Source organism: Pyxicephalus adspersus, chromosome 5 (assembly GCF_032062135.1).
Source record: "Pyxicephalus adspersus chromosome 5, UCB_Pads_2.0, whole genome shotgun sequence".
Taxonomy (NCBI): Eukaryota; Metazoa; Chordata; class Amphibia; order Anura; family Pyxicephalidae; genus Pyxicephalus; species Pyxicephalus adspersus.
The window spans coordinates 33,437,387-33,465,198 of NC_092862.1; the positions used below are offsets into that span (position 1 = coordinate 33,437,387).

Consider the following 27,812-nt stretch of genomic DNA (forward strand, 5'->3'; position numbering starts at 1 on the left):
CAAGAATCTGAATATTCACCCTCAATTTATTGGTGTGACCTTATTTTTACTTGCACCCTTATTAGGCCTGATATACTTTGTCTAAGCCTGACACTTGCTGTTACTTTGTACCCCTGGTGCTTAAGATGAAAATTTAAAAATTAAAATTTGTTGCCTTGTCATACTGTCCAGTGCCTGACCTTTCATACTCTACGATGCCTGACCGCACATGCTGTCCAATGTCTGACTATACCTACTGTCTAGTGTCTAACCTCATCTACTAATGCCTATCCATACATGCAGTTCAATGCCTAACCACACATACTATCCAATGCCCGGCTGTACATAGTGTCTAATCCCTGAACTCACACACTGTCTAATGCTTGAATACACACTGTCTAATGCAGTGTTTCCCAACCAGGATACAGAGCTTGCTGGAGGATCCTTGAGCAATGAGCAATTTGTGCCTCTCAAGTCAGATTAATTGACACCAATGATCTTTCTGGATACATGTTCCAGCATAGTAAGGGATGTAATGGACATTCTTCCCAAAGACCATGGTAATGTACTTTGAGCTGTGGATATAGTAATTATAGTAGGAGTTCCCTGAATACCTGAATATTATTTATAGGGTTCCACCATGTTAAATAGGTCAAAAAAGACTCCAATGCCTGGCCACACACATCACCTTTTATTACTGGAGTGCTTAGTGCTGTAGCTGTGTGCTTTCTATTTGCATGCTTTTAGTTTTGCAGTGATGCACTCTCAGGAGCTGGGAGAGAGAATATAAAGTCTAACAGTGGACATGACAGCAGCTATCAGACTTCGGATGACTACTTACCAGTGAAGGGTTGAGCTCAAACAAAACATGCAAGATAAATGGGTAAAGAATACAAATATTAAAAAGTCACACTTATTACACTGGGAGCCGGGGTAGTGACTTACCCAGCTTTATCTAATACCTTTCACATTTTTCTCACCCCATTACATGCTTATTACTGATACAGCTAACAATGCCTGAAAAAGAGAATCTTTATTGGCATTTTAGGAGTATAATTTTTTTTCTTTGAACTGACCTGTTCAGAGATGACTTGCCTTTGAAAAGAAAAATTCTACATACAAGAACAAAAATCAAACATTTACCACAGCTTACAAATTAGAAAGAGATAAAGAAAAAAATTAAATACCTTATTACTGGAGTGAAGAGGCTATGAAGACGGCAGTATAGTCTAACGCCCTAGAAGAGATAAACAATGGCCATTTACACATAATTATAAATAATAATTATTAATTCTGAACTTCTAAAGGCACTGGTTGTCTGATTGCCTTACTGATCATCTGCCTATGGGAAATCACTGTCCTGGATGAAGTGTGCAGTTGTTGAAATTGAATATGTATTGAAATATGGATATGTATTGTTATGTTCAGAAACTCACTAAGGAGTTTATTATAAACATTCAGTTGAATAGTTTATTTTTATTCTTTGTGTGTATTTTGTTTAAAGATTTGGGGGGATCCCAATCCAGCATTAAGAACAGTGTGGGAACCATAAAGTTCCTCTAGAATCCTCCAAACGAGTTAAAGTGGTACAAAGAATCGCAACTGGGATTTATTAAACTGTTGATGGAAACAACACATGAAACATGAGATTTCTGATGCTTAAAAGTAGACTTTGAAGGAGGAAAGGTAAGTTCTCTCCCCCATTAATCCTCTCTAAACACATCAGATTTAAGTAAAAAAGCAACAAACACCCACAGATTTTGTAGATCACATATATGTCCACATATTTAGGGTAAATATTTAGCTAGGAGGATCTGTTTCCCCATCTTTACTCCAAACATATGTCAATGGATTCTCACTGCAAGGCAGATTTTGATTGATAGCCTTGATGTATTTGTTGCAATCATTATTAATTTAATAAATAATACATTTCAAAAACAACACATTTTTTTTTCTTTACCAACGAAAGCAACAATCAAATAGGCAGCATTGAGTTGTGTTTGAAGCCTGTTGCTGATAATTACCTTTGATATTAAATCCTGCATTTCATTTCTTGGGTAGTAGGTGCCATCATCATACCGAAACCGATATAACATCTGTTCTGATTTAAACTGGTGCTTATCTGTAACTGAATGAGGAATAAGGAAATAGGCATGAGATTTTGATTTTTAATAGGAGCCATTTGTATGTACTGCGGTTATTCCATAAATCTAACAACCATTAAGGTTGAGGGAATTATAAGCTATAAATATTAACATTAAACTATTTGCAAACAGTTGTGTGGTTAGCGATAATTGGGTGCCCCATATGAACCCAGGAGCTATTTTGTTGTGCTGTTGTCTGCAGTTGAGGTTGCTATGCAGTTCCTTCTCTGGAGGAGGTAAAGCAATCACATAGCCAGAAGCATTACTTGCTTCCAGGAACCTGAAAGCACCGCAAACATGTGCAAATGCTTGTGCAAAGCTGTCCATGAAGTTGAGCATGCAGTAAAAAAACGTTGGCTTATTGCAAGTCTGAAAGGGGCATTAATCTAGTGAAATGTACTGCACAAATTTTAGGCAGAAACAAGCTTACAGAAAAAAGGTTACAGGTAAAATTTGTAGTATCAATATGGCAGAAAAAATATTTATACACTACTGCTCTTGGGATACTACTTTATAAACTTAATCTTCAATACCTTAAAGGAAAATGCTTACAAAAAAATAAAAAAAATAAAACATGATTAAAAAGATCACTGCTAAACTATTTATGTCACTTTTGTCAATCCACAAATAATACCTTATTACAGTATATAGTGAATAAACCTAATTTCTGCCATTCCATTTAAACGATTCAGATAAGTATAGTAGACATACCATGAGGTATAAACGATCTATATGTAGAGTACATAAGTAAATACAAAAGAATACGTTATGACAATTTACATTCGATATGTGAAACTTAGTACTGTCATATTTTGGGGAACAGAGTGTGTTCATGGCAGAGTTTCTTACATGTAGAATAGGTTTAGCAGGACCTTATTTGTCAAATATTGTAAAAACTCAAGTATAAACCTAGACTTTTTGACCTTAAACTGCCATTGGAAAAATAATCTTGGTTTATATTCAGTTCACACTACTAGCTTGCACTGTATCTTCATGCAGATTATAACAAACTATTGCCTTTTGAAACATTATTAGCTTGTTACATACTTTACACAGTGCCATCCACTGGTAACCAACAATCATGAATAAAAGATAATTTAAGAGCAAATGACCAATCCTAACCAACTCAGGTACGAAATACTTAAACCTGTAAAAAGGAAAAAAAAATAAATAGACTTATTGACATTTCTACTGATTATTGTAATGAACACTAGCATTCATGGCCACATTTTTTGCCCTAGGTTTATACTCGACTCAATGCCTACTAAATATCTCACTAGAGCTTGGCTCACACTTTAGGTGCACATACCATGTGTGTTGATATATATTTACATATGTGGTAATTCTATTCCAACAGTCATTATACAAACATTTTAGGGTGCATCCTATTATTTGAATAGGCAACTGACACATATGTCAATATAGTAAATTGTGTGCCTGACCTTTCAATGCACCAAGATGTATGGCGTTAAAGTCCAAAGTTAGCCAAAAATGGGGCAAGTTTGATTTAAGGACGCACAGGAAAATGGTTGGTAAAACAATGCAACAAGTGTAAAAAATCTCCCTTAAAATGTGCAAGCTTTGGGTGAGCCACTGGAGGCTCTAGATCAGGGGTCGCCAAAGTTTTATGGCCACTAGACCATTTATGGGATGGGCGGGAGCACACTAGGCCGGACCCACCCTATTGGCTCCGCCAACCACCAGGGGACACCCCCTGAAGTGAAATCCCTCTCCTCCCTATGCATTGCGGAGGAGAGGGATTTACCTTCAGGCAGGTTTCCCTATTTACCACGGTGGCGGAAGTATCGCCGGCCATGGTAAATAGGGGAGCAACTGTAAGGGGGCGGCACCGGAGCTCCGGCAATTCCGGGAGTTCCTAACGCCCCCTGGCTGGCTGGCTTTAGGCGGGATCGGCCAGGGGGCGTTAGGCCAGAACGAACTACTGGCTAGGCTGTATCTGGCCTAAAGACCGGAGTTTACCGACCCCTGCTCCAGAGTACCTGATCTACAACATAGTCAAACCAGATCTATCTGTTACACTTCCTGAATTCTTACTGATAATAGATAATGAAATCCTAAATTGTGGACTCTACTAAAGCAGTGCACAGTAGCTATTTGGTATTGGCTCCAGTATGGTAAGGCTCCTTTATAATGCATAGAAACATTACCAGAACTCCCCTTGTGACAGTTTTCAGATAAAAAGTGTCCCCGCTGGGAGATTATCTTTCAATTCTGTGGCACTTACTATAAAAGAAAGTGTGTCTGTTAACTTAAGGAATGATTTCTGACTGGTTAATGCAAGGTATTAGTCCATATCACTGTTGTTCTCTGCTCTCCCAAATAATTTGCATTGACTTAAATGAAATGTCTACAAAATTTACATCCCTGACTTCCCATCCTGGACTAAAATGACCAAGAAATACTGGAAAAATGCTGACCTACAGTGACAATTTCATATTGACAAGATAAGTTTTCCTTCCAGATTTGGCAATATATATAATTTAGGTGTAACAAGGTTTTCAGCACTGAGACTGATAATTATTTACTGAATGCTGGAATTTTGCAAAAATATGAACTCATGTAACTCAGAGGAAATCCAGAATAATATAACCACTGTATCATGCTACCAAAAATGTATTTGGCTAGAAACAGATGGTTTATGTTGATGTGTTTCACAAATTCTATTTTCAGTACAGACAGCTGCAGATACTCATTAATGAAACAACTGTTTTGCCTATGCACCGACTCTCATGGAATTACTGCTACTTTATGAGTTCATTTAATCATTCTGTTCTGGAAATCCATAGTAATGAATCTATAAAACAATTACACATCAGCATTTACAGGCTGCCAGCCTGTGATGAATTGTAAATGACAATGCAGATATGTGAAATGCTTTTCATATTTGATAGGAAAAACAATCATGTGTTGTCCTCTAATTCACTGGACAAAAAGCTGTCAAATTAAGGGGAACCCTTAACAAAAAAATGGGAGTTGTAATTTGCAGATCAATTTGTGGCTACGTGCTGGGGGCCCCAAGTCACTTCTGCACAGGGGGCCACTGTTAGCTACATCCACTACTGACTAGGTGGGCAGTATTCAGGCAAGGCAAAGGTCTCTGTAACTCATGCACCATTATAGTCTTAATGCTGATGTCCCCTGCGGTCCGATTGGCATTCAGTCAGAAGAGGTTCTCAGGGCACAACCTGGTCATACAATTACTGGCAACGAGAACACACCATGGCTAAGGATAAAGTGATGAGAGTTTGTATGACATGGTGCCATCAATTGCCCAGGGCAGCAAATGCAAATGTTTAACTATATGCCTGCCACATACTGTATGTGCCTGCAATTATGTCATTCCAAACATTGTGCCTGATCTAATAAAGGTCCCCAAGACTGGAAAAAAAAAACACTATCATGGGAAAACCTGGGTGATCCACCAAACCTGAAGTGGACCTGGTCCAGGATTGAGGGGACCCCTTTTCCTTGACCAACACAGTCACTAGGAGACGGTCTGCATATTCTAACCTCTTTGGTTCACTGTATTTACCTACCAGGACTAGTCCCCAGACCTAAATACTCTCTCTTCTTTTTCTTTCTCCCATCCTTGGCTCCATTTAATCACGCATATTCCATTTCATATTTCCGTATAGATACAGCTAAGACCTTAACCTTAACCCCCATTCCTCAGAACCTTCTATTCAGTCTCCACTCACACCCGAGGAAGCCATATGGTGAAACGCGTCGGGTGCAGAGACACCTCTATGCATTGAATATCTTCTGAGATGACTATAAAACCATAACTGCTATTGTACATTGTGCTATCTCTCTATATGTGCTGATGATTAACTCAGTTGAGCCTAGACTGCTATATATTTGCAATAAGTAAACTACTTTTGTTGCCACAAAAAGACGGCTTTTCTCCTCTTTTCCTCTTTTTATGAAAAACATTTTGGCCAGACTTTTGCCATGATTTTGGCAGCAGGTAGTCCATTCTTGTACGTACATGGTGAAACATGTCAGCATACAAATTCCAAGCTAACTTGAAAGTTTTTTACGACTTTCCACTTTGGGCTTTTTCTGCATTTCTCAAATCTGTTACTTTCTGCCTAAAGTTTAAAAGCTGAAAGGCAAATAAAGGTTTTAACAGCACATACTTTACCCAAGTCTTTAGCTTAACAAGTATCTATGACAAATTATTATTTTGTAACTAAAACCTAAAGATTTAAGAACACATTAATAACAGCTTAATTTTTGTTCTGTCATGCAAGATTGTTCAGTGACATTATAGGATGAAGAATAGACTGGAGCTCAGAAGAACTGTCACTGGGAACAACAGCATTAATTACAATTTGTGAGATGAAACAAAAGTGCTATTAGCTCCACTTCAGTGCATCAAGCTAGACACAAACAATTTCATTACATGATAGATGTACAAGGTTCATGAAAACATCACTGTGCTAAATAACTGTGTATATTAAGTCATATTTACATTGTTCAAACAAATGTAACCCAAAGCCAAGCATATACAAATCACAAAATACAATGGACTTATTGCTAAAATAGGAAACCTTACATAGTATACTGTGAAAATTTGGCTGAAGCCTTGATGACCAATATAACAAGAGTAAAAAAAGGAAAAGCTAGGCACCATCAATCTTACTTTTACTTTAGATATGTGCATAAATATGTACAGCAGACTTTTACTACCCATCATCCAACTTTCTGATGGTTTCATCCATCTGTTTGAAGGACGCACTTATGGGAAAGTGCACTGGATTTCTATCTACTCTTGCCTATGTTCATCCTCAGTAATGCTGAATTCAGCAGTTTATAAGGGACAGCGAGGGTTACTGGAATGTACTGTAGACACTATGAAGGTTTCAAGCTATAAACAGATTAGTAATAGTAAAGCAATATTTCTTCAACGTGAAAGGACAAAAAAAAAATATATCTTTACTTATGATGTACAAACTACAACAACCCATAATAATCAATGAAAAAAATCATTTGTTATGTGATCGAACAAAATTGATGAGATATCTAACTGATGATTTACAAAATCAGTGGGGAATTACAAAGTAATTCTACAGTTAGCTAAAATATGAAGGATAATATAAAATGCTAAACTTTGCACTTCATGATTACTTTTCATACTGACTTCTACAAACCCAGGCCGAATGTGTTAGATATAACAAAGATGGATATTTTTTGAATGCTAAACCTTAAACATCACGAATACTCTTTGTACTGGCTTGCTACAGACTCAGGCTTCAAATTTTATTATAAGAGAGGAAAATCCAGGATTGGAAATAAATATTTACCGTGATGAATGATTCCATTCTCCAGTAAAGCTTGGCCAAGATTCACACCCTCTTCTGATCTCTGAATTTCACCAATTTCAAGTAACCACTCTACAAATTCACTGCAAAATATCAGAAACATGTCAATTTCATAAACAATTATTCAACATAAAGCTTTTCTGTCTTGTATAACTTGATAGGGAGTGAGGGAGCCACAGGTTACCTACATTTTGTGAACAAAAATAAAAAGAATCTGTCTGCTCTGATCCAACTTTCTTGGCCAGCTGGGATCAGCCTTGTACCATTGCTTAAATAAAACCTTTAGCGCTTTTTGAGCGATGTTATTTTTTTATATTAGTACTGAGTTTGTAAAAATTGTTTGGCAGGCATGCACAGGTAAAACAGTTTTACATATAATAATAATATAAGCCAAAAAACAAATACTGAGAAGTCCAGACATAAAACATAATCCTGCTGGTGGCGATGGTTTAGAGTTAGATGTTAAAGCAACATCATCCTTATTATTACCCTCCCATTTACTTAGCTGTTTGCTAGGAGTTTAATTTTAAAGAAAATATATGTAAAAATATAACTTGATATGTAGTCTAACATACAGTAAAATAAAAACAAAACATTTATCTAACAAATCATTCTTATTTAAAACAAACACAATTAAAAACAGTTGCAGTATAAAAGCCTGATTAAGATGGACACAAAGGCCAGTTTAGCTATTAGTTTCATAATATACTTGATATATATTACTTTTGGATATTTTTAATTATAAACCCTTCTCTTAACATCTATTGATAAAGCTATAAAACCCATCTACTGTACCTTCCAAGGAAACATTTTGGAAATGTTGTCAGCTTCTTCTTTCGGTCTTTGATTAGATTTCCATGTTTGCACATCATTTTATAGAGCCGTTCACCCTGTTCTGATATCATCATCCAAGTGTCCTGCTCCATCCCCAATGTCAAACCTAGAGAGCAAATAAAACATTTAAAGGTCATATTGTCCATTTAAAGTACAAAAAATGTTACAGCTTATCAGTCATTAGATGTGGTACTTGCAATAGTTGTCCTTTTTAGGTTTTTTTCCCCCATTTTTTACTGGTCATCCTGGCGGTAACACATTTTCTATTCTTGGTGACAACACTTACTGTACGGTATTTATGGAGAAGCATTGTTGTTACCATAGTACAAGACGTGAGCAAGGGCTACAAGAACACCGTCCATTAGACATGCAGGGGTGATACCTATACCTGACAACATTGTCTCATCTCCAGATGATCCACCATGTTAAATACGGATCAAAGAACATATGCTGTGTGATGTATACAAATGCTCAAGAAGATCCAAATGAGATTCCATTCACCTTCTAAGGACTGAATATCGTACATAGCAATTATCTAACAAAGAACACAACATTCTTTTCACTTTTGGACCAAAAAGGAACAAATACATTTCATTTTCATGTAATAAACTTTGACAAAATTCAATGCTTTTTTTTTAATTTGATACAGTAGCAGTGTCTTTCCTTTTTACATAAACAGGTTTGTACTGAATGGCACATTGTTGGTGATGGAATCATTGATCATTTTAGACCAATGCACAGATTTACCCCATGTGTGTCTCTGTTTTACACATTTCTTTCTTTGCAAACTACTTGCTTCAATCTCTATAATTCAGGTAACTTTGACTTCACCACGCTTCAAGATGGTCTCCTGCTGTGATGCCACCTGTCTAAATTGGATTTATTCTGCATATTTTACTGCAGAATACTACACAACTCACTGCTTCAATAAAAAAACAGGCAATTTTTTTCTTTATAAAAAGAAACATAAATATGCAATTTAAAAAAAAATCCCATCTGCTTCCTGAAACTATTTTAGGATTTTTATGTGTTAGTTAATAAATGTTATTTTAGCTCAAACAACACTAAATGTATTTTTTTATTAACTTTAGCAAAACTGTATTTTTGTTATCCAAAGTAAATGGATTTTATTTCCAGAGTAAACAGATTTCTGCTGGCATAAAACATTCACCCACCATTTTAGGAAAATCATTAAAAAATATGTGTCCAATTTTGTATTTCTTCAAATGATTGGACAAAACTAAAACACACTCTTATTTGGTTACATGGACTGACCAGGATTACAAAATACTCTATAAATTTAGTATTCTTTTTAATTTACCAATGTGCACTCAGTCTGCATCATTATAACATATTTGGTTTGGGCAATCGCAAACCAAAGTATCTTGGCAATGGGTCTGTGTCCTGTTCTCCATGGAAGTTTATGGAATATCACCTCCATTGTTCCTAAGAGTTGTTATGCAGATTGTTTACAGGCCACTGTGCACATGACTAAGGATTAACAATGTAGAATGTGCTAAGTAAAATAGTCTGGTGTTGCATGAAACATAGCTAATCTAAGGAGATGGTTTACAGCTGTTATTCTATTTACAAGTGGCTTTTTTAGCAGTGAGTCACTGTGCATCCTGTACAGAACGAGACGCATTAAAAACAGCCAAAAATAGAGATTACAGAAACGTGGCAGAATCATACCTTACAAGGGTACCTACAGAATAAAGAGGACAGTCACACATGCATTCACCAGAAAATGGCATCGTACTCCAAGTTTGATTGGTTGGTTGGTTGAACATTTATCAATGCAATGGAGAGAGGAGGGAAAAAGGAGAGATGAGCTGACAATTTATCACAGGAAGAAGGGCAATTTTTGGCAAAGGGGGTATAGGCTCATCACTAGGTCCCTCCTGGGCCTGAGGGCCTTCACTACATTGCGGTCAAGGGATGGGTAGAGATAGAGTACACACAACGCTCTCTAAAGCCTCCTCTTGCCCACCCCTAATGTCAGCTCACCGTGCTGGGAAGGGGAGCAGGTGAGTAAGTTTTAGAGAGCAAGAAATACCTTCCACTGCTTTGACTGTGCAATTACGAGTACCCTCTAAATCTGGACCCTAGATGACCATGCACCCAGCCACTAGGGCTGTCTTTTTGGCTCAGGATTGGGGGATGTTGAGCTTGTTAACGGCAGAAGTTTACTTGCTTGAAGCAAATAACCACAAATGGCCCTGGCATAATGGGACAAATAGACATGATGCAACTTTCCTAAAGGAGATCTAAACCCTAACTATACTTGGAATTTATTGAAATTGATATGATGAGTTGATCACCTGCTTAGTTCAACATTTATATATATATATATATATATATATATATATATATATATATATATATATATAAATATGGCATTGAGTTTGCTAAAGCATGTTGTATCGTAAAAAAATTGCCATGTGTTTCCAAAAAATAACTTTTTTGTATCTTCTTGCTACTGATATCCTCCAGCCTATTTTAGTAATCTCCTGTCTTCATGCACTGACACCATTGTTGACTTGACATTGTTACTGTAAACAGGCTTCCTGATAGTGACAGCAGTGGAACATGCCTGAACAATGTATGTTAACCTGGACAATTCAGTGTCCATTAGGGGTGTATGCAAAAGGGGAATAATGCAGGAGCACAACTGCAAGATTGGGTTTGTATCCACTCTAACCTAAGCCAGCTGTTCCTTCCTTGCTAGGTTGGCCAGCAATCATGAAGAAGGGATATAAGTCAGCTCCTATCACTACAAAGGTTTGCTTCACTCAAAGTCAAAATGCTAAATAATTGGGCCATAAACAAATTTTTTTTTTATAAGAAAGCTTGTATATTTAGGAATATAAAGGCACTAATTTTGCAAAAACCCAATAACCAACGATTTTCTTTTAAGTAGTAGTCTTGGTTGTGTTGTCTGAATAGCAAATTCTCATTCCTAAAATCAGAAACAGAAAAATTCTTTATATGTTTTTCTGTAGGGAGTATTTAAATCTTTCCCCTTCTGATTCGGCTGACATGCTTCCATATTTTATGCCCACCTCCACCCAGATTTACTTCTAAACATTTCATGTATATTAAAATGTAATGTATTGACTTTTTCTAGTCTCAGATGGGATTCATCCAGATTTGCCCAGATGCCAATTTACTCAACATTTGTTAAACAATACCAACGTGTTTGCCTGTACTATTCATCCTATTTAGAAAATTAGGAAATGTGTTTTTACTTTTAATTGAACTTATACTTCATCTACCCCTTACGTTAACTAATGTTAATTGATTTCTCTTACACAGAATAAAAATTATTCTGTGATTTCACATGGTGAATCGGCTGAATCTGCCCCCTGAAATGTGAATACCAGTTACTAGCAACATACCCCCTAGCTTGTTATTTAAAGTATTATTGTATTTTCAGTGTTGCCCTATAAAGGACCTTCTCCTTGCTGAATGGTATTTTACAAGCTTTTTTACGCTGGTACTTGTTCCTTATGGCAGTACCCAGTTTACAGGCATTTTAACAGTTTTTTTCCTCATTCCTTCCGTAGACCATAATGGAGGTCATCAGTAAACATTGCACTACACAGAACAGAGAAACCACTGATGTTGACAAGATTCACCCAGAGAAGGTTTGACTTCAAATAGGGAGCTGAGCTGTGTGGATGAATCTTTTGGATGAACCTGCCTATTTTCTCCTTCTCATATCACTGTTTTATAAATTTGCGCCAGTAGTATTTAGAGAATATATTACTTTGTAATGTGAAGATATGCAAAGTGTTTTTATATAGTTGTCAGTATTTTCTGCTAAGTAATATTTCTGAGAAAACATTAACCTAATCCTACTGACACTTATGAACAGTAATGTTGCCAAAAATATTCTCTAAACCACAATTTCCCATATTTGTAGGCTACTGAACCTGGTTTAGCACAATACTTACTGTGTCCATACTCAAATCCATTTCATTGTAACTTGACAATTTTAATTTGCTGTGAAACAATTTTTAGCAAATCTTATAAAAGCACAAATTAAAAATGATGTTTAATCTGCTAATATTTTGCCATCTGCAAAATGCACATAAAATTAGTAAATTAAACCTTTCTGTTTTGATTACATTTCTGGTTTTAGATGCAGTGACATCCTTACTGTTTCATCAAGTCTCTGCAGATCATGGCTACTTGGAGAGACTGGCAGGGTTCTGTACACGGCTTACTGAAAACAGGAAGTAATAATGTAATAATGTTCACATGTGATGCTAAGTCTCCATGAATAAAGTAATTGAATTCCAATGAAAGGGTAGGCAAGGGACGGTTCAGCTGGGGAGGAAAGGGCTAGATGATGCTGAATGGAGTCCATGACCCAGGGAATGAGGCAAGCTTTATCTGGCTTGCTGCAGCTTCCAATGAACGTTGTGAAAAGCTGACCATGTAAAGTGGAATCAGTTTGGTGCGGAAGCAATTTTAGTACAGAAGCTTGTACAACTATGCAAGACCGAAGGTAAGGGTAAAATTTGGTTTTGGGTAACAATTGCAGATTTGTTCAGGGGTTCATTGCATTATGTGGTTATTGGAGACGGGCAATCGTACCCAAGTTCCGTTACCAGAATTTTTGGAAAATGTTCTTTGCATCAACATTCTTTGGACAAACATTCTTTGAAGTTCAAAGAACCTGATCAAATGTCTTTAGGGAATTTCCCCCCCAATGGATTTGTATTTTTTATTACCTATTCAGACACTCTATGAACACTTAATACCTTAAGAGGAAGATCCCCCCCCCCCATATACTTCCAAAACCTTTGAAGCCAATTAAATGCTATAAACCACCATACACAACCTAAATTTTGTTTTTAACCAACACTTCAGAAACTTTAAATTTCCCCAATTTTTTAATCTATCTCTCCTAATCTAAATTAAATGTAAACTCACACTTTCTCCTCTCCCTTTCTTTTAAAATAGCTTCCAGCCATTCCTGCTTCTCCTCGGCCGTCTTCGCCATGCACACAAACCACTTGTTCTTGGCAGTGTTATGTATCTTCCAGCCGTTTATAACTGTATTACCGCTGCTGTGAAAGTCCGCTGCAAAAAACAAAAATCACATAAATCTCTTTAAAAAAAATTAAAACATCCCATTGAGCAGTAAATGACAGATTAGGGAAGATGTGCTTCAATTAAGTTAAAGTGCAAAAACTGCACTTTTTTACAAAGCAATATTTAATTTTAAGTACATCTAAACCTGAGAATAAAACTGTAATATATTGCATCTTATTAGACTTTAGATGTGGCAGCATTAGTTTTATTGTTTTTCAGGCTAAGCAGATTTCCTGCAGTTACCGACACAAACCTGTTGATCTTGCTAGAAAGAAAGTGTAATTGTAACTTCTTGTGAACTTTTATCAAGCAATTTAAACTGCCATACTTCTGCCATCTTCTTTGAACTACAAAACAACCCCTTTCCCTGTAATGCGCAAGAGAAGACAATGGTGTCCCAATCAGAAGAGCAGCCTAGTGTGACAATGGTGTTGCTCCAAAGATACAGTACAATGAGTGAGCGTTCACACTCTAGGACAGAAAGTGTGTTACAGGCAAAATAAAAAAGTCACTTGAAGTAATTTTGCGGCAGGCCAGAAGTTGGTCAGATAGAGATCACAATCATATCTAAAAGATCCTAAACCAAATCTCAAACTAATTTAACATACAAAGTCAATGAACTTGAAAGAAAAGCATATTTGCTTAATAACTCAAGCCTTAATTCGACTTTTCTTAGAATACAAAGTCATTTCAAGTGCCTTCCATATCTTTAAATCCTAAATACTTTTTAATAAATTGTTCCCAAAACATTGGAAAAATAACAGACAAAATGTGCAAAGTTTTTCCCATTTTCCAGTAACGCAGAAGTCGAGAAAAAAAATGAAAACCCATCAATCCAATGAAAAACTTCCATTTGATGATGAAACATGTCTCAGCCAGTAAACTGCTGTATAATTTATAAAGCCAAAGACATCATTAGAATGGTCACTACATCATAATACAATGGTCGTCGTTTTTTTTCCACCTCTATACCATTTACAATCTGACATATGATCCTTCCTCTCAACATCTTATTTTAGGAGAACCTTTTTATTCATACTATTTATAAGCTGTAAGAAGAAGGGACATAACAAAAAGGAAATGTTTCAACAGGTTAGAACATTTTGTAAATTCTGGAGCTGTTGCAATGTACTGTGTGACCAGGTCTGGATTTATACTTTCTGCACCACTTTGGCAGCATTTGCCTTTTCTAATCACAGATTCAAACACCAGCGTTAGGGGCCAATTACAAAAAATGTTTTTTTTTGGTTGAAATGATCAGGCATGTGCCAGTATGTGCACAGTACACTATATCACTTAATATTGTGATTAATAAGGGTTTATAGAATGCACCATATGTATTTATGGCTTGGAGCCACCCCTGGAATCCTCCTGCCCTGGGCCTGGCCTACAATAACCATGCAAAAATCCAGCCCTGAACACTACCCAAACTTTGGGACAATAAATAAACCACTGATCCGTATTGACACACAATAATGTTTTGCTGCCCAATGTTTATGCTGCGTTTTTTAAAACAAGTCTTGTTTTTTAAAACAATGTAGCTTATTAGAAATAAAAAAGGTGTGTGATCGGTTTTTGTCCATTTATATACATTACTGCATGTCAATGCACTTTACTTTGTTTCCTCAGGTAGCATCACATATTTTTTATTACTTTTATTCTTATTAATATTATAAGAAAAAATTCGGAATATGTGTTGACAATAAAAGCTTAGATGTACAGACAGAGTGAACCTCAGAGAGAAAAAGGCCATTGTGAAAATAATGCTAATTAAAACGGTTCATAGTAAGGGCCTGAGAACAGGGAAGGCAACATTTTTTGTAGAGAGCATTCATTATATTTAGCAGACATTCTAATTAGCTAATAGGCTAGTCTACTGAGACAAAATGCTAAGATCAGAAAAAGCAGACAATAATTTACAGCCTATTCAGGAATTTGCTGGACTTTGCAATCCTGCATTAAAGAGAGAAGAGATTATAATGAATTTTAATAAGAGGCACATTTCTAGTATTCAGTCTACTGCATTATCTAGACCTTCTTGGTCAGTTTAACAGACATCAATATTCTTTTTGGCTATCTGTAAGCGTGACATTCTTCCCTATTGCCAGCAATGTAAGAGGCATTTTTCCCACTGGCCCACTAATGTACTGTGGTCTATGGATAAATTCATTATACAAGGGGTTCCCAGAGGACATGAAAGTTATTTCAAGGGTTCTCCCATGTAAAGTAGATTGAGAAAGGCTGCAATGCATTGACAAATACCTTCCCAATGCAGGAGCATGCAAGATGGTTTCGGCATGGTAGTGGGTTGCATGATCACTGCCCTCTTGCTACTGACATTGCAAGCCTGGTGCGGTGGTATGGTAGTGCATGGCAAGACTACCCTCCAGACTGACCACTGTCAAAAACAAAAGTTCAGCACTATGGAGAGCACAGACATTACATTCAAGCAGCCGCCATACTTGAAAACATCAGCCATGTTCGCAACATTCATCAAATTAAAAATGGCGTGATTGTCAGAGAATGTGTGAAAAAATCTAGGCCTATATTCACCAGCTCCTTATATAAACCCCAATGCCTTCATCTTCCATGTGTTTGCGCAGACAAGTCCGAATGTAGCCAAGTATTGTACACACAAGCTGGGAAATGTCAGCTTCCCCTTCCCTACAATTTATTATTAAGTCCATCAGGAAGCGGATTATTAAATATTCCATCTTCATGGTGCTTGTCTGTTCCCAGGCAGATGTGTGTTTGTGTGTTTCCAGGGAGAAAAATGCACAATTGTGTGCTCTATTGTGTAACCACATTCCAGAACCCAGAGGCACAATGATTGCCATCACAGCTACGACTCTGGCTGTTATGATATACTATAATGATAGGAAACAGCATGCAAACTCAATGTCAGATCTTCTCTTTACAATACGGACACATGAAAATGTAAACACAATGTAATGGCATGCTTTATTTTATTGTGCGGAAGCACAATATGATCTGTGGTCTGGCCTGTGCACATTATAGATCTCCAGATAGCAGTCACCACTTTGAAAGTGATGTAGACTATATTTTGCAGCTGTTCAGAGCTTTATAAAGTGGAGAAAAGTTACTCCATTCAAGTGATAAGCACTTTAGAGGTATCGTGGTAGTTCTGGTAGTTCTCCATTTTCAAAAAGTTTGATCGCCAGGGTACACTTTAATAAATATCGCATTGAAAAAGTGTCCATGTTCTTTATTTTGTAAAAAAAATTCCTCAGTGTGTTCCTGTTGGGATGGCTGCCAATGAGTAGTTAAATCTCTGAGCAGCAAGGAGATTACATGAAAAGTGTAACCCTGTGTAAAAGTGTAACTACTGTTCATACCTCACAATGCACAAATATCTTCATTATTTTCCTGCTTTATATTTGTGGTAACAACTTGTGTTGGTCGAACAGCTGAGTGTTCGATTCGGCAGCATTTCGAACAAATAGCCCAATATTTTTTGGGTGATCGAAAGCCGAATTTGAACACCATTAAAGTCTATATGGGGGGGGGGATTGGGTTTTTTTTCCGGACTGTGTAGAACTGCAAAAGCAATCATGGGAAGCGGAGTTGACAGCTCCGCTTCCCTGATTGCTTTTGCAGCCCTAGCGTAACTGTAGTAGGTGTTCTTGGATAGAGGTTCTCTCTGACTTATCAGCCAGGTACTTATCAGCCCGGTAACTGTGGGAAGTGAACTGCAGATGAACTCTCAATGAAGAAACTCCATTGAGAGTTCATCTGCAGTCACAGCTGATTGAAAGCACTCGCGTGCCTCCTATCAGCTGTGACCGCAAGTTCCCACACTCCCCGGGCTGCTAATTAATTGACCTCTAGTGCCCGGGGATCGCAGTGGAACTGCAGATGAACTCTCAATAGAGTTTCTCCATTAAGAGTTCATCTGCAGTCAACGCTGATTGAAAGCACTCTGTGCCTCTCATCAGCTGTGACCTCCTATCAATGATAAGTACAGCCCGGTGACCGTGGGAACTGAACTCAGATGAACTCTCAATAGAGAAACTCCATTGAGTTCATCTGGAGTTCCTCTTTTTTTTCTGCCCAAATTCGAACCGCCATTTTCGGGTCGAATATAGGGACAACTCGAATTCGAACACCAACACTAGTAACAACACAGGAGTTTAAAAGTTTACGGGACATAAACAGGAATGTTTATTATGTTCATCATCAAACAAGTACATTGATACTTATAAAATAACTAAAGCTCCTTTATGGCAGTCTAAGCAAGTCCTAGATCCAATTAGTAGGTGATGCACAAAAAACATCCTTTACTTTTATATTTTTATCCTACTGAGCAACCAGGCACCACCAATATGAGAGTGGCAACTCTGCCTTGAATTCAGGAGCAGTGCAGCATTGTTGCAACCCCATGACAGCAAGATCCCCTGGTATTTATGGGACTTTGCAGGGGGGAATTTGTAAATGCAAATGCACTAGCAGAAGGTATAGTCCTACTTTAAATTCAGATGCACTCAGCCAATGTAGATGCACATGGGGACTCCAAAAACAGAAATTTACTAAAGGTCATCTGCAAACTTTTTAGTGACCCAAGTAGAAAAAAAGACAGATTCCAGTACCAATGAAATATTTTTATTATTATTATTTGAAAGTTGATTTTCATTGATGGGAACACATTTTGGTCATGTGAGTAAGCCAACTCATGACTGCATTTGAATCAGGATATGGCATCAGGATGGGGTACCTGGGTGTGCTAAAGCAAGCACCCCATCAGTAACTACCATTGAATGCTCCCATCACATTATTAAAAGACATTCATTATTAATTACACTGGTCTCCACAAGGTGGAAGAGCTTAACATAGCAGATTCACAGTGGGGGAATCCTGCATTGTCCCGCCGCTTTCCGACAATCTATCCATCTCTCAGGGTTGTCACTGACTGATATTACATACACAGAGCTTCTTCTAACTTTACTACTACTTTTTTATTCAGCAGCAGCTGTGGATCAGTGAAGGCCAGGCCACCTGATAAGCAATTGGCTTACGGAGCACCATAAACTGACAGTTTTTAATAATTATTGCTTGTTTAAAGAAGAGCATAGTGTAAAACCTTTAAATAATTGATGTCATGATTATACAATCATTTACTTTTTTTATATAAGCAAGCCAATTTATATCATTAACTGGCAGTTCATGGTGCTCAGTGTAGCCTTTGCTTAGCTTATCAAGTGACCCGACCTTCACTGTACCACAGCTGCTGACTAAAACAATGCTTAGACTTATTCTTGTTTTATTCTATATAGCCAAATGTGTTATTTCTATCACTTTCACTGCAAGGAGTAAATAGGAACGAAATACTGCCTAATGCTTCACTATAAATACAACAAGCAGTCAGTACATTACATTTTTTATATATTATGTGAAAGCCATGTCACCTAATGTGTCTCCTACATAGTTTTCATGAGGTCCAACCTTACATTATAATCATTATAATTTATATCTTTATTTGCACTGTGTCCAGGTGGTTTCTGACTATATTACATATAGCATTGTGAATGGTACTGTACCACTCGCTGACGCCGCCATTCATCCACTATGGGGCTGCCATGGTTGGACGAAGCTAATTGTGGCATCTCCCCGAAAGCAGGGGTTCATTGGCATGAGGATACAGTAACCCACTGCAACTAGTCTGAACATTGCCTTATTATAAAGTGAAATTCAGGACTGATAATGCCCCAATTTTTACTCTCATCTCTTTCTGTGGAGCTACCCAATAAAAGATCTATGCATTAAAGAGGGTCACATTCATTTAAAAACATTTTTGCACAGTAACATCAATAACCTTACCAATGTTTAGCACTGTTTTGGTAGGTAAGCTCGATAATAACTGCATTATAAAATACCGATGATTATTGCACCAATGGATAATTGCACCAATGTATATACTGCAATTTATTGTACTGGACTGATGCCTTATTCAAGTAAAGTCTTATTATGCAATAAACAAGTAAATCATTTGTTGTCTGGATTATCTAAACTTTTATAATGAGAAATTAAATTATGATGAGGGTTACAATACCTCAAGTTAGAAAGCAGGGCACATGCTGCCCATCTGCTCATTTCAAAGTATCAATTTGTACTGTAGGTGCCTTTTGCTGAAGCAATTAAAATCCAATAAATTAACATTAAAGTTATATTTCTGACTTATAACATCAGCGCACTCAGTGGTTCAAAATAAAGATGTTGTTTCTCAATAAACTAAAACTTAAGTAAACTTCAGTCAATGACCCTGATTTAATAAAGCTCTCCTACTGGAGAGAATACACTTTCAACAGTGAAGCTGGGTGATCCAACAAACCTGGAATGGATTTCCTAAAAGTAATTTGCTTTTTGTTAGCAAATGTTTTTAATCCTGGACCAGATCCATTCAGTTTGCTGGATTACCCAGCTTCACTAATGAAAGTGTATCTTCTCTAGTCTTGGAGAGCTTTAATAAATCAGGCCCAATGCACTACGTTCCATGTTTGAATAGTGTATAAGTGTATAATGTCAAATTGTTTGTGTGTATATAAATACAGTATATAGAAATATATATATATATATATATATATATATAGGATTTCAATGTAAGCCAAAGAACTATCCAATAGTACAGAGTTATGCAATGTATATACCTAAATAAGTAAAATTTGTGAATATTTAAACACTAGATCCATCATTCACACACTAGATCCAAAGTATACATAGAATGTAATGCTCTCCACTACTAAGACTGGTCTTCCACCTCCCAGGTAAATTGCTGTTGATGGCCCAAACATAACTTGGCCTTTCTACAAAATTATATTTGGTATAATTTCTTTAAATGTTTTTTTTTTCATTCTAAAAGCATACTGTCTAAGTGTATTCTGATTAAATATATCATATTGCGTGATTGGGTTGTCAGAATATTAGATTGTAATCCTCTTTAAGGCTTTGAAAGATGTTTTTTAGTACAGTACTGTAAATAAAATAAGCACACCACAGTACAATATAAAATTCACACACTTGATATTACAATCTAATATTAGTACAATATAAAACAAATGTATTAGAAAAAAAATAAGCTATAGGAAAGAAAAGAAATGTTTGCTTTCCTTTAAATTTAAAAGGAGTAAGATTTTGAAAGAACACTGGCTGATTTATTTTATATTTGTATAAATATTTTATATATTTACTTTGACTCTGCCCTTTAAACAGCATTTCTGGACCATCTCCGACATTGAGCTGCTGTGATTGATGAAATGGCATGTGTTAGACTTGCTCACTTGCCAGCTCGCACAGTAGGAAACCTTTAATTGCTCAGAAATGACCATCAGTTTGTTGATAATACTTGTGTACACACCTGTTCCATCATCAACATTCTCAACCTCCATCACTTCTGTGTTAATCCGGCCTCGGAAGAGATAGCGGTGCCCATCTGTGGATGCCTTGCTATTTTTCAAACGCCTATAAATGAAGTGATATTAAGTTAATTACTATAACAAGAAATTCAGCCATGGTCCTCACTTAATATATCTTATGTTAAATATACTATTTAAAAAACTGATCATACTTGGGAGCTAAAGAGCCACTTATATGCCTAATAGGAGAAAACAAAGGAGATTGGCTTTCAATTATAATTTAAAAAATGCATCATTCAGATTTATTTTAAAAGTGTTATTACATATAAACTGAAAAAAATGTGCAATGAGGAAAGTTCAGAAAATTGTACAAGACTGGAAGCCAAGAAAAAATATAACAATGTAGCACTTTCCAAAGATATGCACAGAAAAACTTTCTGATAAAATTTCCCTCTAAAAATGTAAATTTGATTCTTCAAGCATGTAACTTCATGTCTGTAGAGTAGGGAAAGTAGAATTATCTAATGCAAAATAAACAATGATTGGGCAAGATAAAGAATCTAGCGTGACCCTTCCTCTGGCTGGGAAATAAAATATAGCCAATCAATTCTACCCCTGGCTGGGATACCAAACCCAGCCAATCAGTTGGCTTGGTTTATTTTCCCAGCTAGGGGTAGAATTGAGTGGCTATGTTTGATTTCCCAGCCAATCAATTCTACCCCTGACTGGGCAATCAAGCCAAGCCAATCAGTTCTAACCCTGACTTAGTAGTGAAATCCAGCCAACTCGCTTTTCTTTGGAGAATAGTAATACCAGCGATACGTTTAAAAGCTCATCTATCTTTTTATGGATATGTGATCATCTTCTGATCCAGCACAAATCAGTTTACATCTGGGCACCTTGAAATCCAATCCTAAATAAAGACTGGTCTAGGACGCCAAATCTATGTCTTTGGTGGTTTCAGTTACATATGAACTTTTTATGACATATAGCAGAGCACAATTTACAACTGTTTCTCATATTAGCATTGCATTATTTTAATGAATGCAGTCTGCCCAGTTAATGTGTAAGTAAAAGCTGGAAAGCAATACATTACACATTTTCTTCATACTACCAGTATAATAAATACAGTCTAGCTAATTAGATTTTTGCAGCAGACAGTCTGATATATGTCATGCTAGTGTTACAAAGTTCAGCTTAGATCTCCTGTCACATTTATTTTAAACCAAGAGTTACAAGTCTTTGATGTAACTTGGAGGATGAACCAGTATAGTAGTACATTTAGAGCAGGATTCACCATTGTTGTAGAAATAATTAGCTATTGAGTTATGAGTCCAATCTGATGTTTCTAAAATACTAGAAAACGGAGATTAAAAAACAAACAACTACTATATTTGAGTGCCAAGATGTGTTATTATTCTTATGTTTTAGGCTAAGGAATGTGATAATGTGCATTAAAATTCAATAATTACATTTAAATGAATACAAAAAACACTTATTTGGAGACTATTTCTTAATTAGTGTAAATCCTATTATATTATGAGCTTTTGCTGAAGAGGAAGTGCGGTGAAGATTTGGAAGTATTTTTTTTAAATGAAACTATTGTAAGTATTAATGTAAACCTGGCAGGGGAATGGGCAGTACTAGGGGTCCGTCAGAGCCAAGCAAAGAACAGAATAAAATAAGGATATAGCTGAACGGGGCAGGAGAAGAGATGGGTTTATTACTATGAACTAAAGTTCTAAACACAAGTTTCTGGTAGTTTTAGTTACTATGAACTAAAGTTCTAAACTCAAGTTTCTGGTAGAGGATGGACCATGGTGTAGTGCTTAATGGGTATATAAACCCTAGCACCTTATTTGATACCTTTTGGTCTGTTATAACCACCAATAAAAGTGTTTTTTTTATATCTGATTAGTGTCAGAAATTGTGTTAGCTGATCACTTTGTGTCCTTCTTGCCTGTGATGTTTCTCAGCTATCCTGGACTGTCATCTCACAAGACTCAGGGTACTAAGCATCCCCCGGAATCTTGCCAAAAGCATGGCAACTTTATTTTGCTTTGACGGCAAAGGTGGAAGCCAGAGTTAAGGTAAGTTATCAACTTTTGTCCCTGCAGTTTTTTTTAATACTTTTCTGCAGTTTTTTTTTAGAATGGAGCGAAAGGTCTGAAGAAGTAAACTTTAAAGTGGAAGGTTGATTTATTATGTTATGTATGTTTGGTCCTTTTATGCTATTTAAAGAACTGTCAAAGTTATATTGTTATTTTATTTATGTGTTTGTGTAGTGATGGGAGTGTTTGAGACACACTTTCTTCTGTACTACATGTCAGTAATGATTGTATTTACAGCCAGAGTGGGGACTTCATGTTTGATATTGTTTGAACACTGCTGTCAGCAAGTTTTTTGACTATCAATATCCCATTTCCCAGAGGAAATACAAGAATGTAAGAGATTATTTATCTAAAGAGTAGTGGAGGGCCAAATGCACAAATGCAAACAATTTACATAACTTTAAGAGACTTCCACAAGACTTCCTCAAACCTCTCTGGAAAGACACCATATTTAGAATTATAGCTTCTAACAAAATGAAAATGACCAACAAAGAATGTGTAGTCTAAACAAGGCCTGCATCTTAAATATGGGGCGCAGAATTGATTATTTTGGTCAGACAATATACACCGATGCCTAGAATTACCAGGAATTGTGGTAAGACAACACAGAACATTTAGAAGAATGACAGACAGCAGACTGACTTTGTGGAACTGTCCATAAAACTATCACTGAAAAGAATTAAGGTAATGTTTTCCACTATCACTTCAACCACTGCCAAGTCCTGCACCTTTGCCAACAAAAATCTACCTCTGAACACATAACAAAGAGGACAGTTGGAGGAACCACTGTGTATTGGGGGATCACAGAAGATTATTACTCCCGCAAGTGCTAGGTTCTCAACAGACATCAGAGGATTATTTCTTTATAATAGTTCAGTGTTCAGCAGCTCAAGCAGCTATTCACTCTCTTTTTAGGACTTGGCAGTTTTTCGGGCATTTTTTACCTAGGAGAGGAAGCAATATTAGGAACTTTTACCAAATAGTTTCTTATGAGCAGCAAAGACCTGTGCAGCCACAAAAACTGGTGGTTATAGTAGAAAGGCCTAAAAATAGAGTATAGGAGGAAACCCATTTTTAAAGCTGTTTGTGATATGCACAGTAACACTCTTTTAATGTTAAAAGTCACTACTTTTTATATATAAGGATCCAGCAGAGAAGCTAAAATATAAAGGTTTCTAAATGGCCCATTTGGACATAGATCAGGCCCTAGGCTCCTATTAAAGGTTGTCTACTGGGTAACCTAGCTTTGAAAACCAAAGATTTGCATGTAAGGGTAAATATCTGGAAAACGTGCAATTTACAACCTCATGCACACATGGCAACCATCAGAAACAGCAGGGGAGATCAACGGCCTACCAGCCAACCATTTTCAAACATCTGATAAGCTTTTTGTCCAGATGTAGGAGTCCATGAGTGCGTGCCATCAATACCCATGCCAGAACTGCAGGTACTCAATGATAGGCATTTACAGCACCTGTACAGCAAAGCTATCATTTGAGTTATTGTTGTAAGGCTCTCTCTTATTTTTCTTTTTTTTATGTTTTTTTTTCCACTTCCCTGCTGTGCCATACTTTTGCAATCATAATAAATTCTTGCAACCATAACAATTTTTTTCTCTAGTGTCTATCTGTAAAAGACCACAGAATGTTTATTCGTTTGGTAAGTAAAGTAAAGCCATAGTCTCTTTGAAACCCTATTTTACACAGACAAATTAAAAACCTAATAGGACTGTGTCTTGCACCTGATAGGGTCATAAAAGTGAACATGGATTTACTTTGCTAAGTAAACATTCTCTACTCCTATATTAACATGCTCTAATCCTAAATTCAAAAGCAAGGAGTATAATATTTAGTAACAGGCTAGCAATACATTAAACGAATGTGGTCTATTTATAAAGCAGTGAATTTGACGTTCGCTGAATGGAGAATCAGTCACTGCAATTGAAATACATGGTCCTGGATGAACCTTCACCAGGGAATATTTCAGGATAGAAAAATGTTAGGAAATCCATTCCAGGTTTGATGGATCACCCAGGTTCACTGATTAAAGTGTATCTTCTCCAGCCTTGCAGTGCTTTAATAAAGCTCTTTAAGACTGTAGAAGATAGACTATTATGGGAGAAACTGGGGGATCCAACAAACCTGGAATGTATTTCCTATTAAACATTTGGTATTATTTGGTAATTTTTTTCAATCCTGGACCAGATCTATTTCTGGTTTGTTGGATCACCTAGGTTCTCCCATAAAAGTCTACCTTCTCCAGTCTTAGAGAGCTTTAATAAATCAGGCCCAATATGCCAACATTCTCAACATATAACAAAGTATATTCAACTGTTGAGGATATTATACACAGTCATTGTGTCGAATTGACTTGTTTTATTTATGTATTGTGCACATATTCTTTCTTTATTATACAATTACATAGCATAAAAAGTAAAAAAAATCAAGTTCATAAAAGTTCAATTTCCTTTTACAGATATTCCTAAATATAATCTCTCGGACTCTTACCGATGTTTTCTTTTGCAGTATACTAGAAGGTTATCAAAGAGGAAGAAGATCCGCTCTTGGACATTCCCAGAGGAAATCTTTTGAAGAACACCATGCATTAACATCTCACTGCAAGTGTCTGTTATGCTGGATCCCTAACAAAGCAAATACAAGTAAGAAAAATAGACAACACATCAAATATGTAAATTTGTAACTTGTTTTATCTATCAAAAAATATTTGAATATCAGTCCCAAAAGAAAGAAAGAAAGAAAAAAAGGAACAATATAGACGCTTTTTCATTTCTATGCATTATCTGTTAATACTTGATGTGCTCAAAAGACTTAGATCACTGCCATTTATTTGAATAATATTACCAAAAAGATAGTTGATAATAAAACAACGGCAAAAAAAGATAAAAAATGCATAACAATACATTAGTGAAATGAGTTCAAAACATATCATTTCAGTACAAAAACACCTTTGTCTGAATAAAAAACGATAAATGGTATGACTAATAAATTCCTATTGAAAAGCTACAATTTCAAAAATGTAAATAATTTTGGAGTATTTACCAGATATACTAACCTATACCAAATGAAATATGTAAAAGATATCCAAGAAATGGCTTACATAATAGCTAAAAAATAGTTGAGTGTAGCACAAATAATTCAAAGTGATAAAAGGCCAATTTGTATCTGTTTTATAAAATGTAGTGCTTTAAACAAAAGTCCAATATTAAAAAAGGAGGAAATATTATTCTACAACCAATAGTAGAATTACATCCTATTTTCAGGCTCTGTGCCAAATATTTTCAGAGAGATTTCAAAAGTATGTTGAAAAATAACACCTTATATCTTAATTAACACTAGAAAGGGGGTTGGTAGGTGTGCTGGGAGAATGACTAAAGCTGCGTACACACGTGCAATTTTTGTTGTTGGAAAGGATCTTTCACGATCCTTTCCAACGACAAAGGACTACACGATGCATGAACAGTGCTGTACATACAGCACCGTTCTGCTCTATGGCGAGGGGAGGGGGAGAACGACGGTGCGGCACCCTGCTGCGCGCTCTCCCCCTTCCCTTGCATTAGGATCGCTCGTCGTTCATCGTTCGTGGATCCGCCAGGACGGATCCACGGACGATGAACGATGCCGACTGTACACACGCCAGATTCTCGCCCGATATCTGGCCGATGCCGATTATCGGGCGAGAAAAATCTGACGTGTGCACGCAGCTTTAAAGCTGAAATCTAGCCTAATAAAAAATATATAAATGCAGCTCTGTGACTAATTACAACATTAAATATATTTTTATAATGCAAGCTGGGGAAGTGTCTGAATTTGACCTGGTATCAGCCTCTCGCAAGTAACAAGCAGCAGGATTGAGGTGTGAAAGAAAGAATTAGAACAAGAAGCTTCTCATTTTATTTTCCAGTAACAGGCTGGGGTGGTTACAGGAAGACCTGGTGTCAGAGGACGAGGGTTGAATGAAGAAGGTCATCAAAATGAGGACATCTAGTGCCATAAATACATTCTGCAGGGGGGATTCTTCAGATTAAAGGTAGATATTGCAGCAAAAGCTAATTTTACTATTTTAAATGGGCTATAACATTTTTGTCTTGTTAGTTTTGATCTGCTTTAAAAATGTTAGTGCCAAGTTAGTGAACATTGATAATGAATTGATGCACAGTACAGGCAGTTACAGAGGTCAGTGATGGCTTGTTTCATATCATATTTACTGCTTAGGAGGAATAAGACTGCAGTTTTATCCTAAGAGGCTCTGTTGTTAACCATAAGGATGCTGTTATTTACGATAGCTTATGTGGATTCTCTGCCTCCTCCATTGGATTATATCCTAGACTTCTGCAGAGATTCTGGAACCACGTCAATAAGCAATAAAGCTACATATTTTGAACAGGGCTCTGAATGAAAGAGAAGACATATCCAATCCAAGAAAAGAAATCATAGGAGGTTTGGTGTAGTAGGACCATTATGAAGAGGAGGGGGTTAGGTTGCAGCAGATGATCACTTATTTCCAGGATGTCTATACTAATAAAAAGCCTTAGCATATTGTTTGCAATGGTAATGTGGGCCATGCTTTGATCTTCACTAATTCTAAAAATAACTATATCCATTGCAAAGCCAAACCTCCCTGTTAAATGTTTCCTTCTGTTAGGAAACCTCTTTGTTTCTTCATACCGAATACCAGATGTTTACTCAGTGAATCCAAATGTGATACAGAAAGGAGATCATTGGTGTAATATATTTATGCTGTTTTTGTGTCTGTTTATTAAACCAAAGCTATGTAAATACACATCATATCTTAGAGGGTTTACCTTCAGAATATCATTTACTTGTCTCTTTTGTGAGCCCATGTTAAAGTTTTTTGAGACCTAACACAATACGGGTGAACTTATTAAATTTCTTTGCTTAACAAACATAA

At 36.5% G+C, this 27,812-nt stretch overlaps 1 protein-coding gene across 1 annotated transcript in view; it reads right to left on the reverse strand.

Annotated features, from left to right (window-relative positions):
- Positions 1-27,812, reverse strand: part of PREX2 (phosphatidylinositol-3,4,5-trisphosphate dependent Rac exchange factor 2) — a 180,269-nt gene that overhangs the window by 107,158 nt on the left and 45,299 nt on the right. Inside the window, exons 7-13 of the mRNA XM_072411080.1 lie at positions 25,391-25,524; positions 20,775-20,878; positions 13,244-13,393; positions 8,264-8,408; positions 7,451-7,551; positions 2,004-2,107; positions 1,167-1,216 (exon numbers count right to left, since the gene is read on the reverse strand). Coding sequence (XP_072267181.1) covers positions 1,167-1,216; positions 2,004-2,107; positions 7,451-7,551; positions 8,264-8,408; positions 13,244-13,393; positions 20,775-20,878; positions 25,391-25,524 — 788 coding nt within the window. The remainder of the gene's footprint in view (positions 1-1,166; positions 1,217-2,003; positions 2,108-7,450; positions 7,552-8,263; positions 8,409-13,243; positions 13,394-20,774; positions 20,879-25,390; positions 25,525-27,812) is intronic.